The sequence below is a fragment of the Filicampus tigris genome, chromosome 1 (assembly GCF_054856515.1).
Source record: "Filicampus tigris isolate MCC_2025a chromosome 1, RoL_Ftig_1.0, whole genome shotgun sequence".
NCBI classification, from domain to species: Eukaryota; Metazoa; Chordata; class Actinopteri; order Syngnathiformes; family Syngnathidae; genus Filicampus; species Filicampus tigris.
This window is the reverse complement of record NC_141217.1, coordinates 18,651,739-18,668,717: the sequence shown is the minus strand read 5'-3', so window position 1 is coordinate 18,668,717 and position 16,979 is coordinate 18,651,739. Positions and strand designations below refer to the sequence as shown.

The 16,979-nt window shown below is 43.3% G+C and overlaps 1 protein-coding gene across 6 annotated transcripts in view; it reads right to left on the bottom strand.

The window, feature by feature from the left end:
• atp2b3b (ATPase plasma membrane Ca2+ transporting 3b) overlaps positions 1–15,813 on the bottom strand; it is a 53,230-nt gene extending 37,417 nt beyond the window's left edge. For 2 of the 6 annotated variants that reach the window (XM_086024290.1, XM_086024297.1), the window contains exons 1-3: positions 15,576–15,812; positions 15,079–15,411; positions 6,652–7,441 (exon numbers count right to left, since the gene is read on the bottom strand). In XM_086024290.1, coding sequence (XP_085880416.1) covers positions 6,652–6,889 — 238 coding nt within the window. In that variant the 5' untranslated portion in view covers positions 6,890–7,441; positions 15,079–15,411; positions 15,576–15,812. Of the gene's footprint in view, positions 1–6,651; positions 7,442–15,071; positions 15,412–15,575 lie in introns of all 6 variants that reach the window. The other 4 variants (XM_086024316.1, XM_086024307.1, XM_086024280.1 and 1 more) reach the window with 3 other exon arrangements.
• Between the last annotated feature and the right edge of the window lie 1,166 nt (positions 15,814–16,979).

Below are 16,979 nucleotides of genomic sequence, written 5' to 3'. Positions count from 1 at the left end.
TAGTTAGAGAACTGTTTTTAAACGTTCCCCTTATCCCTGTCCAATGAATGGTATTCATCACAAAAGATTATTCATATTAATGTCTATCATCCGCTAAAAAGTGTGAATTTGAGTAAATACTTCTATTTGCTGAGCTCGACAAAGTCCTTAAAATCCTTCGTGACGACTATTATCTAACAAGTGAATCATCTCAGTGCTTTGACAATAACATTAATTTTCTTTTTTCTTTTCTTTTCTAATATAGTTCATTATATCGACCGCTTTAATACTGGTGACTTTGTAGTGAAAATTGCCACTTGTGTTACACTTCACGGCATTCTCTTCGGCTGGCACTGACAGCAGTCCTCAAACAGCGTCCGTCTCTTGCTGATGGCGCGGTCAAGTACGCACATTTATCGCTGTGAAAAAGGTTGACATGTTTTTGTAGTTTTCAAAAGAAACAGTTTGTTTTCCTTTTGCTTTCTCGCCTTCTTCACTTTAAATCCAAGAAAACATTATTGATCCGTTTTCATGAGACATTTGGGGGTCACTGGAAATATGGCAGCCAGAGGCAATTGCTTGTGTTATTCCTACTGGTAAGTCCGCCCCCGCATGCTGCCCACAACCGAAACCATCCGCCCGTTTTGTACAGCGCTTATCATGTTGATATTGTGATGACTGCACCCTGCACTGTCCGCCAGTCAATTACAGGGCTCATTTAGAGATAGGCAACCATTCACACTTGCATGCAAACTGTCACCGGTGGAAAATGAACCAAACCACTACACCACCAAAACACAAGCAAAACTTTGGGGAGGGTTTTTTTTTTTTTTTTGTGGACCAGAAATCCTTTAATATCAACTCCAAGGTTATTTTCCTCCCGCCAAAAATTTGAAGTTGTTCCGCTCACCCTTCTCTCCTCCTCAACCTCCCATAAGTGATGCAGTTTCCATGGTGATTAGTACATCAAGTCCCGGGCTTCCTGTCTCTAACAGGTTTCTGCCCAGCAACAGGTGATGTAATTCCTCCAGTGTGCGATGTTTGAATTTTTCTTTTGTCTGTGTGATACATATTTTTTTAGGGGGGGGGTTGAATTGGCTGTCGGGGAAGGAGAACAGCATTGCGCCTGCAGTGGTTGGCTTAAAGCGATGCCACTCTTTCGTGTACGTGCGCTGTTTGCAGATCTGGCGCGCTTGCTGCAGCGACAGTTGCCCGCGGCCTTGAACAAATGTGCGACAATACAGTATGACAGCCAACAGGGTTCAGGCCGTGGCGTCGTACAGAGAGTGAGGGCTGGAGGAAACAGGTGATGCTGACTAACGGTCGCAACAGCCGTTTTTGCTTCCATGTGGTCCGTCCCTCCTCTTCTCTCGCTCTGTCCCATCCATCCCTCCATCCCTCCGCACTCATCCTCTCTGGTTGGCTCCGTTCGCTTTCCTCCCTCTCTCCATCTCCCCTTGATGTGTCCTTGACAATGCGGCAAGCTGTTCTAGCTTTCTCTCCTCTCCCCCATCACACACGCGCTTCTTTCTCTCCCTGTTTTTTCCATAATTGCTCCTCATCCTCCTCGCTCTCTCTTGAATGTGGATATAATGGTCTCATACTGCAGCGCTGGGTGTCCATATCAGAGAATGTGTGTGCGCATGTGTGTGTGCGCGCGCGCGCTCCTCTTTTGTATCATATTACAGATAATGCTCTGGATCTTTATGTATATTTGCAGGGATACGTTCGCCGCGTGGTTGCATCCTCCGCAATGCCCTGAATTTGATGATTCATGATAAAGGGAAAACACACAAGCTCACAATTCCTCTCTGTGATTGCTGTTCTCATGGGATGACTGTCGCTGTTTTGCTGCAACAAATAGGGGTGGTGGGCGGGGGTAATATATGAAGTTTGTGCAAACAAGGATGTATGTAGCGATGTACATACAGTAAGATTGCATCCGGAAAATACGCAAGTCAGTTTGTTTCAGGTATCATTCGGGCAGACATGAGGCTATCGGGATCTGACAACTCAGGCTTTGCAGTTTTGGTAAGCATATCATTCCCTTGCCCAAGGCTTGACGGAGCAGGAAAAACTGCCGCCTGGCAAAAAGTTTGTCTGTCCCCAAATGCAGCTCAGCACCAATCTGAGGAGCTTGATGATGTCTGTGTAGTACTTGTAGTAGAATTTACGCAAGTTTTTTTTTTGAACATGCTATGTCCTTGATAAACCAAATAGTGAATGGCGAGTAGATCCACCACTAATAAAATCATTTACAGTCAGTCCTAGAGAAGGCGTCCACGCAAAGCCATGGAAAAGTCTCTCGGGAAAGCTGCACTGGAACTCGGCGTCAACAAAAGCTCAATTCGGTGGATGCATCAGAGAGGGATGAAGCTTTACCCGAGGTCGGGTTGATCAAAGGCTTCAAGCCTTGATGCTCGTTTGTCGAAATGTGCGCTGCAGTTGGCCCAAAGTCAGATGGGACAGGCTCCAGCTCACCCATGACCCTAATGCAGTCAAGAAAATGGATTGATGGATGGATGGATGAATATATTTGTGCTTTGCTGCTTCGTCACACCAGAGGAGAAAAAAAACAAAATAAGAAAGTTTGTCGAAGGCAGCAAACTATGTTTGTGCCTCTCTGTGTACAATGAGTGTTTGTCAGCCGTGGACAACCGTGGATATGCATGTCCATGTGTGAGAGAGTGAGAGAGAGTAAGTATTGAGTTACTGTAAGTCTCTGTTGAGTGTTGTTAATTGGATACTACAACCAGGTCAAACCAACACTGAATGTGCACAAAGACACTGCCCAGCCACAACATTATGACCGCCACAAGATCTGTATCAAATATATTTTTCCTTTACGCAAATTACAATGCTCGGTTAAAACATGTTATAATTAGAGGTACATGTTTTCTTGGGTACTTTTAATACATCCTTTTGAAATATTTTTGAGTATTATTTAAGAATATTGAAGAGCACATGTCAGCATGTTGGTTCTTGGGGTCTATACTGTAAACTATTATAGTTTGAAAGCTGTTTATTGTATTATTTGGACAGTAGTGTTTGTGGATGCCAATAATGGCAATTTAAAAAAAACAAAAAGTTGAAAAATGCAAAATAATTTCTATTTGAACTTTCAACTGAGTTATATTATCCCAATTTATGTTTAGTTGTTATTCAGATTGTTTTAGTAAATTTGAACCTGCTTTTCATTTCTTGATATTATATGGTTTGCACGGTTTTAACAATTCGGATTGTTTTTCAAGTAAACATAACTTAGTCAAGTGAACTACTGATATAAGTTAGTGAAACTTAGATAGGTATGTCATATGAACAGAACAGAGTAAATTGAACATGCAATCATTTAGAAGATTAAAATAGTAATTAATTCTGAGTAGTTTTTACGAAGGCAAGAGTATTCTGAAGTCAGTTATCAAGTACACTATTCTTGATTGTTTTAGTTGCTTAAACTCATTTGTAAGTGTACTCAAAAAAGGAAGTCCTAGTTAGTATAACTAAAATTAATTAGTTTTCTTTACTTGTTTTTTAAGTGCAATCGGTTTGCATGAATTTTTAGTCATGATAACTAATTGGATTTTACAGTGTAGTACAGTTCTACTCCATTACAAACTGCAACCACAACAATGTAAAGATAAATTAATACATTTGACAGTTTCAATCAAAACGAAACATTATTATCCTTGTTCAAGCCGAATATTTGATACAAAGCGTTTACGTATGATTACACGGTGGATATAAAAAGTCTACACACTCCTATTCAAATGCAAGGTTTTTGTGAAATTTAAAGACCAAGAAAAATTATTTCCCACAATCAATGTGACATGTAGAACCTATTTAAAAAAAAATTACAACTTTTTCGGAGGGGAAATAAAAATCAACAACTGAGATCATGTGGTTGCACAAGTAGGCACACCCATTTATACAGTCACTGGGGGTGTGGCTGTGCTAAGAATGAACCAATCACATTCCACCTCGTGTTAAAATGGGAGCCAGCACACACCTGCCATCATTTAAAGTGCCTCTAATAATAGTCCCAAATAAAGCTCAGATGTTCCAGTTTGCTTTTCGTGACATCTTTGCAGTAAATCTTTCAGCACAAATAACAACAACAGAAACATATTTATGAACCAATTTTAGTCCTGCAAAAAATAATAATGCAAAACATTACAGGAAATTTGATCCGAACACACCAGGATTTCATCCCTGGTTTGAACCATTCTAGTATTACAGCAACAAGCAAGCACAAGACGAACATTTAAAACGTAACACAGAAGACAACGTAAATCAGGGGTCCCCAACCAGTACCAGGCTGCGGACCGGTACCGGGCCACAGGCCTCTTTGGACCGGGCTGCGGCGGGCCGCACAGATTAAAAAAAACAAAAAAAACCTACAGTACTTCCGGTTTATTTATTATCCGAGGCTGGAAAAACATTTTATTTTGAAAAGTGACCGGATTTTCTCCGTTACATCCATCTATGACTAACTCTTAACGCATGTCAAGTTGTCTCCGTGGCGTAACTCTAATATTAAATGCGCAAGATAGCAAATGAGTAAAATAAACAGACGTATTTGTAGAGGGTTAGGGTCAGGGTAACCCTAACCCAGCCTCTTGATCTCACAGTTGATTTTTGTTTCTCCCTTGCTAGTTGAAAATGTGTAGCTGTGCCACACCCCTGTTAGAAAATACAAGTGCGCAAATGCATTCTGAATGAGCTGAAACACATTACAATACAATACCACTAAGCCCAAAACGACCCCTGAAAATCATAAGTCAATATTTGTGATTAAAAAAAAAATAGCAGATCACTTTAGAAGACCAACAGGCAGGTTACCGGTAGTCATAGTCTAAATTAATGTTTGACGATCGCAAGATGAATCAAAGATAAAAGCGGTCACAAGCATGAAAGTGCATTTTCCCACAATAAAATCCTCCAACTGCTTCCTTACACACTCTTACTCATGCAATTATTGATTTGGTCGATCAGCTTTCCATTACTAAAATCCCTTCATCCATTCATCAGTAAATGCACCCAGCATGTCCTTTGTGCACCCAACTCAGAGAAAGCCGCTTTCTCTAGTCTGGATTACACCATGTCAATGTGATGGGGAGGTTTGATTATTTTAGTTGTTGTTTTTTTCATTCACAACGTGTTTTCTTCTGACATACCTCACTGCATATTGGTAGTAAAATAATAATAAAGGGGTTTTCAGGGACCCGAAATGCACTTTTCACCAAGCACTTACAGTTTGGTTAACTTGAGAATTGGAAGCAGTCATTTGTTGCTTTCCACTGTCAAATCGGTTTTAGAATGCCGATGCTTCAAGAATAGTTTGCCATGTTTCAACTCATTCATTCATGACAAAACAACAACAACAAAAGTCCCATTGGACAAATTTGAACTATCAAACATCTGCACTGCGAGGTTGTTTAAAAATCTCAAGCACTTAGAGAACTTTACTTACATATTGGGAGGCATATTCTTCATACGTCGTTCTGAATAGTACTGTGCAAAAAGTATTTGCACATTTGGGAATGGCCGAGCTTCCTCCAAAAATATGCATGTTAGGTTAGACTCTAAATTGTCTACTGGTGTGACTGTATATGAATGAATTGTTGTTTCTTGTTATGTGCCCTGTGATTGGCTGACGACCAGTTCGGGGTACTTCCCAGAGCCAACCCGAGGCACAAGCCAACTAAGCTGCTAAAGCCTATACCTCACTGAGCGCCAAAGGCTTGCTAGCGTTAGCGAACATAGTGAATGTTGCTTTTTTGTCAGGCTTCATTCAAGGTTGCGAAGACATTCGCCAGACAGTCGCAAACAGTTGTTCTTGTCGCCATCAAATTTTGAACGTCTTTGCGACCAAAAAACTGTTTGCAACACATGAGGGAGGGTGAGGGAACCCATACCAAATTCTGCTCAGGCCCCATAAAAACATAAAAACCAGCAATGGTGTACCCCAGCTCTTGCCAGTCAGATGAATGATGGCTATTATATAATTCGCATTCCAAAATTACTATGCAAATGATGTTTATCTCTGATTTTTAAAAATACTCTATGCAAACGGCACTCGGCATAATTTTCAAGTCATCAACTGTTACAGAATAATTTGAATGCTTTTAAACAAACCTCCCACTGATAATGTTTTTCTTTTTAATAAAAGTGTAGTTTTGTTAAAGTGCACTGTTTCAAATGATTACGCACGGCAGGGTTTCAAGACATTTTATAGGTTGTAAAGAACCAAAAATAGTCATTTTTTTGTATTTGCAGCATTAGGAGGTTGTATTTGCCGAATGTAAATGTTATTTTAATCCAAAACCCCTTAACAGGTCTGGCAACATTTTAACATAGGACCTCTTATTTGATAGCAGCTTTACAAGTCTTGCATCCATTGAACTTGTCAGTTTCTGCAGATTCTCTGCTTGAATCTATTTGCAGGATATCAGATCCCGAAGCCCCTGTTTGGATGTGATCATCTGCATAATAATTAGCAACGCGGTGTAGTCACTGCTGTGGAAAAATCGTCACGAAAACAACACAAGGCCTTTGCGCAGTGGGGGCATTGGACTTTGGGGATTCCCACGTACGAGCAAACCTGAATGCACACCTGAAACTACACAGCGTGTCATCAAACCTTCATCCATTCATGCCCGCGCGCCTACTCACCATCAGTGGTGCTGGACTTGAGTCTCTGGCAAAGCCCGTTCGTGTCTCCATAGCTATCCTGGATCTTCTGCAGGGCCTCGCCCCCCCTGAGCTCCATCAGCTCCCTCAGCTCCTTCAACGTGACCCCAAAGTCTCCGCCCCCGTGGCCCCCGTCTTCCCTTCCTGCTCCTCGAGTCGCTTTGGGGTAAAACTCCACCGCGCTGTTGGCCATTTCGCCCATTGTCGCTGTTGTTGACATCACACAAGGTTGATTTGTGTTGTGTTGGTCCTTCCCCACCTCCTCCCTTGTCTGTCCTCAGCTCAGTGACCCGCTCGTGCGCTCGCTGGCAGCTTGTTCATGTGTTCAACAGCCGTCGCGCTCCTCCCTTGATTTCTTATTCACAACTGTATAATGATTCTCATGCGCTTCAATGGCCTTTCTGTTGAATAAAGGGGCGCTGATTGTGTTTTTCTCCTCAGTGTCTCAGCCTAGCCTTCTGCTGCTCCTTCACTTCTCCATCGCTGGAGGAGGAGGGTGAGGGGGGGGGGAGAACAGTGCGCAGGAGCACTTCAGAAGCGCGGTATCTGAACGAATCCAGCTTTCTTCGCCTTCGTCTCTCCTGTCGCGCTCCCTCCGGGTTCACAGCCGGTCCATGGACGGGCGGGCCGGCTGACGCATTTGCGGGTGGGGGTAAAGCGGGTGACTGACGGATGGCGAGAGGGGCCAATGGCCAAAGTAAGGTGATAAATCAGAGAGAAGAAGCGGGTGCGGATGTGAGGTAGGTAGTAGCTACTTCTGCTCCACAGAAACCTAGGAGACAAGAATAAGACATGATCATGAGCGCTCACTCAGAGTCAGTGCATCCAATTAGAGCTCGGCAGACATTTTAAGCATCGGGCAGAAAAGTACGATGAATGAAGATATGTCACAAGACGGCTTATCTTCTCTCACATGCTACTCGACCTGTTGTATTTTGTTCATGGCCACTTGAGGGCAGTGAAGCAAAATATTGCCCTTCATCGAATGGAGAAGACTTTAAAGGAACTTTACGGTTACCCTTTGAATTATATTGTTAGAAAACAATCATTTGAAACACTATAATCGTTAGGGATGTTCAATACTACCGTTTTTTGCAGACCGATACTTGTACGAGTATTTAGTCTTGAGTACCCACCGATACCGATACCAAGTACCAATACCACTAGTTCTTTTGATACATAACATTTCAATTAAGACAATCACAGATAAAGGTGAAAAAAATACCTTTCTGTCTTTCTGAGTCAAACGCCGCAGTATACTACCAACTACTGGCAAGAAGGACTTGTCAGATTTTTTTACCTTAAGTATCGGTGGCTGGTATCGGCATCCTTAATGTGTACCAATAGCCCACCTTGAAAAAGGGCAGATAAAAGGTTGACAAATTATCAATAGAATAGAGCAGAATTGACCTCCAAGGTCATTTAAAAGGTGTCCTATTTACATACTTATATAGTCTATCTTAGACTCAAGCATACATTGCTCTGCATGAGAACAAATGCTTCTGGTGGTTTGGAGGACACTAAACAGATATCAGGAACACAACTGAGAACCAATCCAAAACAATAAAGACAAGTATCAGAACATTCTTTGGTAATGGAAATCTCTTCGGATGGAGCAACTGAGCAGGTAAACGTGGCACTTAGCATGTATTTGGGGTGCTGTTATTCCCATAGTACCAACATTGGTCCGAAATTTCATCACTGAAAAAAAAGATGTCTGATACACAGTACTTCTATGTGGCTGTACAATGCACCCCCGTAATCACCGTTAGACACTAATATTGTCTGGTGGCTCTTAGTGCTGATCTGGCATACATTTGGTTTTAGAGCTCCCCGCTGCACCTTACAACAACACACAAGAGTGAAGGTTCACACTTAACTCTTCCTCTATGGAACACTGATGAGACACATCTTAAATTGAATGTTCTCAAAAGACTACCTGAAAGCGTGGACTTCTCAGACAATATTGCATGTCCATTCCACATCAGCATCCACTTTCACACCAAAAATTATTAAACAATTGGCGGACCTAGGTTTTTCCATTTGGTTGGGCCAAGGATATATCAGGGGGTAAAAAAAAAAAAAAAATTACAACCCCCAAAAATTCTAGTGAATATATATATATATATATATATATATACACACACACACACGTTTAATTAACATATGAATCCCGTATAAGAGTGTTTGTTCTATTTTGGGATCCTTAGTATATAAATAGCCTACTAGTGTAATAATTTGATATGTGAACTATAGGGTAGGACTAGACTATGTATTGTACTTCTTCCTACGCCCTTTGAACATGTAAACTGAGTTGATCAATGACATGTACTGATGATTATTCTTTTTCTTCTTTCCTTTCGTTCTTCCAATTTTTTTTATCTCATCATGTGTTTATATGTTCAATCAATCAATCAATCAATCAAGCAATCAATCCATCAATCAATCAATCAATCAATCAGTCAATCAATCAATCAATCAAACTAAACCAAAATCTCATGAAAAGTATGAATACTGAAATAATGATGTCACTCATGTCTGTGTACAAATCAACTTCATCGTGTGAAATCTGTGCCTGCTTGATTGAACCCAAAGCTGATGTACTCACAGCAAAACCAGACAAAATGGCAACATGTTGATCGTATATTCTGCCATTTAATGGAAGAGCATTTCATTGTTCTGACTGTCACTATACATCACTGGTATAAAGACATGGAAAAAGACTATACTGTATAGACACTGTATAAGCAGCATTTTTAATACTAATGATAATATAGCAATAGCAGTATACCACAGTCACTTCCACTTGCTGCCTTCATGTTTGTCTTCACAAAGTGAAAGGTGCACTGGTAAAACTGGTTGAGATCAGGTCACTGACTCGTGTCATTGAAAAATATTCACTTTGCCTTCAACAAGTTTCTTTTTGCATTCTCATGAAGTGGATGATGACAGAATGCCACATCATCAGCACACGTCAAGAATATTCCTTAGAAGGCGCTTGGTGTAGGACGGTCCAAATTTATACGTCAATGGAGAAAACCACAGGTGACATAAAGGGCGGAAACCCGGAATTTGGGGATGCAACTCGCTGTCTGAAAAGGATTTTTATCCAAGTCTTAAAATGAGGCAGCACGGCGGACTAGTGGCTAGCACATCTGCCTCACAGTCAGGAGATTCAGGTTTGAATCTCCATTGGAGCATCTCTGTGGGGAGTTGACATGTTGTCCCCGTACTTGCGTGGATTTCCCCCGGGTACTCAGGCTTTCTCCCACATTCTAAAAGCATACGCGGTAAGTTCATGGAAAACTCAAAATCGTTTGTCTGTATGTACCCCGAAACTGACTGAAGACCAATCCAGGGTGTACCCCACACCTTGCCCCGAGTCAGCTGGTATAGGCTCCAGCTAGCCGGGACCCTGATGAGATGACGACGAAGTAATATACAAAACGAATGGATGATATCAAATTGAACTGGATGTTAATGAGAATCATTTTGAAAAACAACAACTTTTTAGAGAACAAATCCAATGTAGATTGTCCTCTGTGTTGACTTGTGTTGCTTTCATTCTAGCATTCCACATGTGACCAACTAACAGAACAAGACGCAGTTTCTGCCTTAGTTTCCTATTTGACTGTCACGCTGTGTGTTTTGTCGTCAATATCATTTAGTTTCATGTTATGGGTCTCGTTGTCCATGTCCTGTCTTGCTCTTTTGTTTGTTTGTTTTGTTTCCAACTATTCTCGGTACGTTCGGTTGGGATTAGGCAGCTACTTGGTTGCAATGGCAAGTTCTTGTGACATTCTCTCTCTCCTGTTACATGTTGTTTACATACTTGGTTCCTGTCACATTCTGCCTACCTTTTTTTCTGTGTTATATATTTGGTTCCCTAACATTGTTTTGGGTTATTTTATATACTAATATAATAGACATTATTATGATGTCTTTCTCCAATGTTTTTGGTTTCACTTGACTGCTGTTGTTTACCCACCACCACCATATTAAGCCGCTTAGCCGGTGGCTCAGTGGATAACTGCATGCAGAAGAGTGGGGTTCAAATCCTGGTCAGGGTGAATGGTAATATTCCTGTGGGTCCTTATTATTACATTTGGTATATAAAATAACCCAAAACAACATTAGGGGACCAAATAAATAACTGAGAAAAAAGGTAAGCGAACTTGGTTAGTGGAACCAAGTGTGAAACCAACAACCAACCAAACCAAGGTAACAAATGGAACAGCCAAATCCCAAACACAACCCCCAAGAAATGTTACTAGTATTTACAGCTAACTTTCACAGAACGTTTGGGGAACCAAAAATTGTTTGTAGGGTTGCTTCCACCTGTTCTCTTGTGTTAACCAATCAGCTCCCTCCAAGCACTCGTGTCTTGTCCAGGTGTTCTTTGTAGTCTCATCAGTTTGCTTGCATTTGCAAAGTAGTTCCCTGCTTCCTTTTCGTCTTTTTTGGATCCTCACTTCTGTTGATGTCTGTGAGTCCACTCCCAGTTTTGGTTTGCTACTTGGTGTCTTGTATTTTGGGATTTCTATTAATTTAGTATTTTTGACATTTTGTTTTGAGTACATCCTGCACTCCTGCTTCTCTGCACTTGGGTCCACATCTTGCCTCCATATTTAACACTTGAGAGTTGATTTTTTTTTTTTTTTTTAACCAAGATAAATGAGAGCACTTAAAGAATGATAGTCCTGGTATCGTTGCTCGAAGGAGCAACCGTCCGTCAGGGTGTGTCCACTTTTGACAAGCTTGTGAGGCCTTGAAAAGAAGAACCGGTCCGATGCAAGCTGCTCTCGTCGAACGCACTCTACATAATTTCCTAATTGCGGAATTCGTGTTCATGTTTCAAACCATCTCTGGAGATGATTTAATTAAAATAAATCTGACATCAACAGTGTTCCGTGCAGCCGGGGAGCTCGTGTTGCTTCCACTATCCCGAAGCCTGCTTCATCCCACATGAGCAATTAGTGAGGCTGTGACTGTGCTGAATACTGTCAGCATCACACATGTCACACACACACACACACACACACACACCCCCACACACACACACTGTTCTGATGAGGCTATTTTACATCAGGAGAGGCATGAAAGAGGAAAAAAAAAGCACAATTGAAGCTCATAATGAATTCTTTGTCTCCTCCCTCCTTTCCACTCCTCACCCTCTCTGGGCTCTGTCATGCCTCTCTTCCCCTTCCCGTCTCGACCCCCCCACCCCCTCCTCCCCCACGCTTCCCCCCTCTTCCCAGTTATGCCTCCATCCTGACTGTTAGTTTATGACTGAGTCACCCAGCTCCCTTCTTCAAGTTTCCTCTCTTACAGTACCTGCTCCTCCAAACGCACATGCGTGCGTGCCTATCATGCTATATGGCTTACTCATCTCGTCATTTGGATTCCTCCTTTCTCCTCCCGCGACTTTCTCTCCAGCTATGTGCTTCCCGCCATTGCAATCATTTATTTACTCAGCCTGTCACATTCTTTCTTCCCGGCCTGGTCTCTTACTCACTGATTCTGTCTGATTTTATGAAGCTCACACAAGAACGGAGCTCCTGCCGCAGCTATCCTCGACGGCATTTTTTTTTTTTTTTTTCTCTCCTGGGCTCATTCCGAGCTTTGACGTGTGCAATTGCACATGTACAGTCGACGCGCGTTAAGGAGTCGGGAAACATGCACAATATCATTGCTCGTTCTTCGTTTTCAAATCAGCGTCGCACGCGCAGCCCATGTCGCTTACGCAACTGTATGCATCACGGAATATACACACTCATGCCCGGAGACATCACTCTCTCTGTCATCACACATACACACCAATGTGTCTTTGAGAGCGGCCCTTTCTAAATAGGAGAGCGGGATAGGCGGGACGAGAGCGAGGGAGGACTTCCATGCATGGCCTGCGATGGGTTTGAACATGAAAACAATCGAACAAAAGGGCAACGCGGTCTTTCTCCGCGTCTCTACCTGCTGTAAGATTTTGATGTGTTTTAAGGCCACTCGTTGAAATACTTCAGGATTTCAATTCGGAAATGTGTTTTATTTTCTTTCGTATTTTCGTTTGCCACTCATTTTTCCTTATTACACCACCGTATAAGTGAGGTTTCCTCTCCTGCACAGCAGTAGGGCTGAACAATTGAATTCAAAATCACATCGCAATGTAGTGGAATGTAATTTTAAAATGGCAAAGGCTACAATTTTGGAGAAAAAAAAACTGCTTATAATTCATTTCGGTCGGTCGGTAGACTTTAATTTTGTATTGCAATTATACTGTATATTTTCTTCATCTCTCTTTACTGATTTATATTTACTCCACAATTTTTTGGTAAAATTTTGTGAAGTTGTCCTATTGTTTAGCAGAGCTGGGCATCGTCTATCCGTCACTAAGTTCCCGTCTGTATTTCCGTCCGACCAACGTGGTCCCATCCGTCCCTCGTCGGCAACTGCCAATCGGCGTCAAGAACATCATTTTCACATCACACGCTGGCACCGCGCAAGCAGACACGCCACAAAATTAAGAAAAAAAAAATTCAAATAAAGACAGACACACACACACACACAGTGGTGAGCCGTCATTGCATCTGTGGGATCGAAGGTATACAACACTGTTTTCTTTTCTCTTTGTTTGGCTGCTTGTCAGAAGTGGGACACCTGCGTATGACGTGTAGCGGAAAGTCCGTTCTCGACGCCGTTTGGCTGACTCGGACCGACCGGGCGGGCCTGAAACATAGACGGGAACTCATAGACGGACTAAAGCATTGACGAATGCCCACCTGTTTAGTACGTTAACAGCTCTAATTGTTGTAGATAATCTGTCTTTTATTTTAGTTCATGATTCACTTGCCTTTATTTCAGCATAGGCCTAATTTATAAGGCCAAATCTGTCATTATTAATTTCAATGCAGATTAATATATTGCTTTTGTTTGTTAAAATATGTGGAAAAAGTGCCTCGAAAAAATAATTGCATATTAATCTCAATTTTGAGGAAAAATATCGCAATTAGATTATTTTTCAAAATCGTTCTGCAGCAGTTGACAATGTTGACCGCTGAGAGAGCAAAATTGTCCTCCTGGGATTTAATTCCAGGCCAGTAGGCCTATGTATGCTCTGTGACAGTGTGTATGTGCCAGATTGGTTAATCCAGGCTACACACACACACACACACACGCACACACACATACCTGAGCACTTGTGACAAAACTAATATTGTATGCGCTTGCTTGCTCTGTCTTTCTCGATACTTCTAGCTATTGCTGTTGTGTTTTGCTCCTAAACTGACCTTTAGTGTCACAGCAGAGCTGCATGCCACCTGTGTACCTTGTGATAGGATGTACATGAGGGGTCACACGCTTATCAAGGCAACAGTGGAAGCAGCTCAATCAGGCTTTGACAGAGTGGCGACATGACTGAGGTGAGCTGACACAAATAGCTGCATGACTGCATCGCACTTTAAAGCAACTTGACGGCGAGAATGGTGGAAGTTCAGCTTTGATTGAAACGATACATCACATGCATTCCTAAAACGTGATATAGATCGACTTAACAGTCTGCATCCCATGTCGCTCCCACGTGAGCCCTTGTTCACCTCCACTCAAAGCCACACACACACAAACATACTTGCTAACGCTCTGGTCCGCTGTTCTCTTGTGTGCGCCACTGGTCCAATTCGAACACAAAATGACCTTTGCTGGTCACCTTCAGACGTGCCTGAGCATCATCCTGCTTCTCATCATCATCCTGCTGATGCCCTTCATCATCCTCACCACATGCATGGCAACAATATCGAGCGTACCACACTAACTGTGCACACTCGCCTCCTTCAAATTCAACGAGATGGGTTCAAGGTGCGCCACTAACCTGTATCCCCCCCCCCCCCTCCCTCCCCCTTCTCCGCAAGGTTAACGGGCCCACGCTGCACAGCGGCTCTGGCCGGAGATGCCGAATCGAACCGACATCCCGCTGCAGGTGCGACGTGCCGTGGAAAAAACGACGCGATGGAAGGAAGGATTGAGGGACGGAAGAGGACTGCCGGTGCTCACAGTGCAGCAGAGAGGCCCGTGCAGCTACAGTGGTCGCGCTCGACAATGCTGGACTGCAGCCCTTCGCCCACCATCCGTGAAAGGATGGACATGCATCGGCTTGGAGCTCCGCAACCGCGCACGCACTCTCATAATGTCATCATAGCGCTGTTTACCGAGAACGGTATGCCCGACTGTAGAGCTATCGCTCCGCAAGGCCCGCGATGACACACCAGGCCCGAATGCTCTTTAAAAATATATTTTAGGAGTAGAAAAAAAACTAAACACACGCGTGCTCTTCCTAATCTCAGCAAGAGACACGCGTGGGGCAAATAGACGTCACGCACCCATGCACGCGAGCACGCCAACAGGCACGGACTCACCACTCACCGTGCAGGCCGAGCTCAAGGACATCAGCATCAGTGGGCGGGCGGACGGGCGGAGAGCCACAATCCCCAGTTAATCTTGCGTGAGCGTGGAGCGGAGAATGTCCCGGCCCGGATGAGAGAGGATGCACAGGAGGGCGGGAGGAGGAGGGGTTGTAGTGGCGGTGGCGGTGGTGGCGGTGGTGGTGGTGGTGGTGGTGGAAGAGGAGGAGGACCGTGAGTGGGCTGCTCCAGCCTTGCAGTCCGATGGAGGAGAGGGGATGAAAGACAATCACGGGAGCTGATGAATATTCCACTGCGCGCTGTCACCTGACCGTGGGTCGGCCGAGTTCTGCGGCTGACGGAGGGAGAGAGAGAGAGAGAGAGAGAGAGAGAGAGAGAGAGAGAGAGAGAGAGAGAGAGAGAGAGAGAAAGAGAGGGGGGGGGGGAGAGAGAGATTCACCGGGTTTACCTCTCTTGCGGAGCGGGCGGGGAGGGGGTGCAGTATTTGTTGGTGCTTACCGCTTGTGATGTTGCTGCTGCTGCTGCTGCTGATGATGATGACGATGATGATGGTGACGATTAAAATGACACGGCCCAATGCAGTGAAGTGTCAAAGAAAAGAAAAGAAGTAAAGAAAGGGCGCGCTGACAGGAGACGCTCCTGCGACATCTCTGGAGGAGGAGCCCGTGCGCGCACAGGAGCCTGCTCGCAGCACAGTCGGGAGGAGGAGGAGGAAGAGGGGGTGTCTACGTCACCGCCCTCCCTCCTCATACACTCCTCTGCGTGGTGACGACAGCGGACACACCGCAGCACATTGAAGGGTATTGCCAGTATAGAGCCATCTTTAAAAAAGAAAAAAAAATATCACCACCCACAACAAAGCATCATGTTCTCAAATTCTCTTCCACGACTGTAAGGAGAGGAGTGAATGTATATATCAACAACAGTTTTGTTTTTGTAAATTCTATTCTGAAATGAAAATGGGATCTAACAAAAACAATATAATGGAAAGTATCATTATATTATTCCACTTGTTTGTTGCAGTGGTGGAGTTGGAGTACTTTAGTGAATAATTATGCTTACAATTCCTGAATACATTCAAGAAATGCTAATCGAATACAAAGGCAGTCAGGCTCTGCAGTCTGCAGACTGTCAACGGCCTGTATTTCTGATTTGAAAACAACCCCACTGTTACATACAGTATCAATGGGGCTAATTATGTGTAAGTAACTCAAACCACAATATAAGCATTGGTCTCTTCGGTTGCAAAGTCACATACTTTAGGGGGAAGAACCTCCTCACATATCACACCATACTTGCTTGAAGAGAAGAGAATAGTACAAGCAGAGATTTTTTTTCTAAAGGGGAAGTCAAACCCCCAAATTCATTGCAATATGTTCTATGCGCATTCACTAGTATATATAAACATGGCATTTTGACAAATGATGCGTTTGTGAAATATGAGTTAAGCAGCAAAATCCACCCGTTTTTATCCACCTCGGGGGGCGGCCATTTTGCCATTTTCGGTCGACTGAAAATGACATCACAGTTGCTCAGGGCTCAGGTAACGACCAATCACGGCTCACCTGTTTTCTGAAACTGAGCCATGATTGGTCGTTAGCTCAGCCCTGAGTAACTGTGAAGTCAATTTCAGATGATAGCGAGTAGCAAAATGGCCGCCCCCTGAGATGGATGAAAACGGGTGGATTTTACTGCTTAAGTCATATTCCACAAACGCAATATTAATCAGAATGCCGCATTCCAACTAGTGGGCCTGCTGGAATCATATTCTTGAAAAAAATCATGTTTGGGTTGGGTCAGAATGCTGTGTTTTGACTAGTGGGGCTGCTTAGAACATATTCTTGTCAGGAACATTTGGGGGTTGACTTCATCTTTGTGGGACAGAGAGTGCACAGTGTTCAA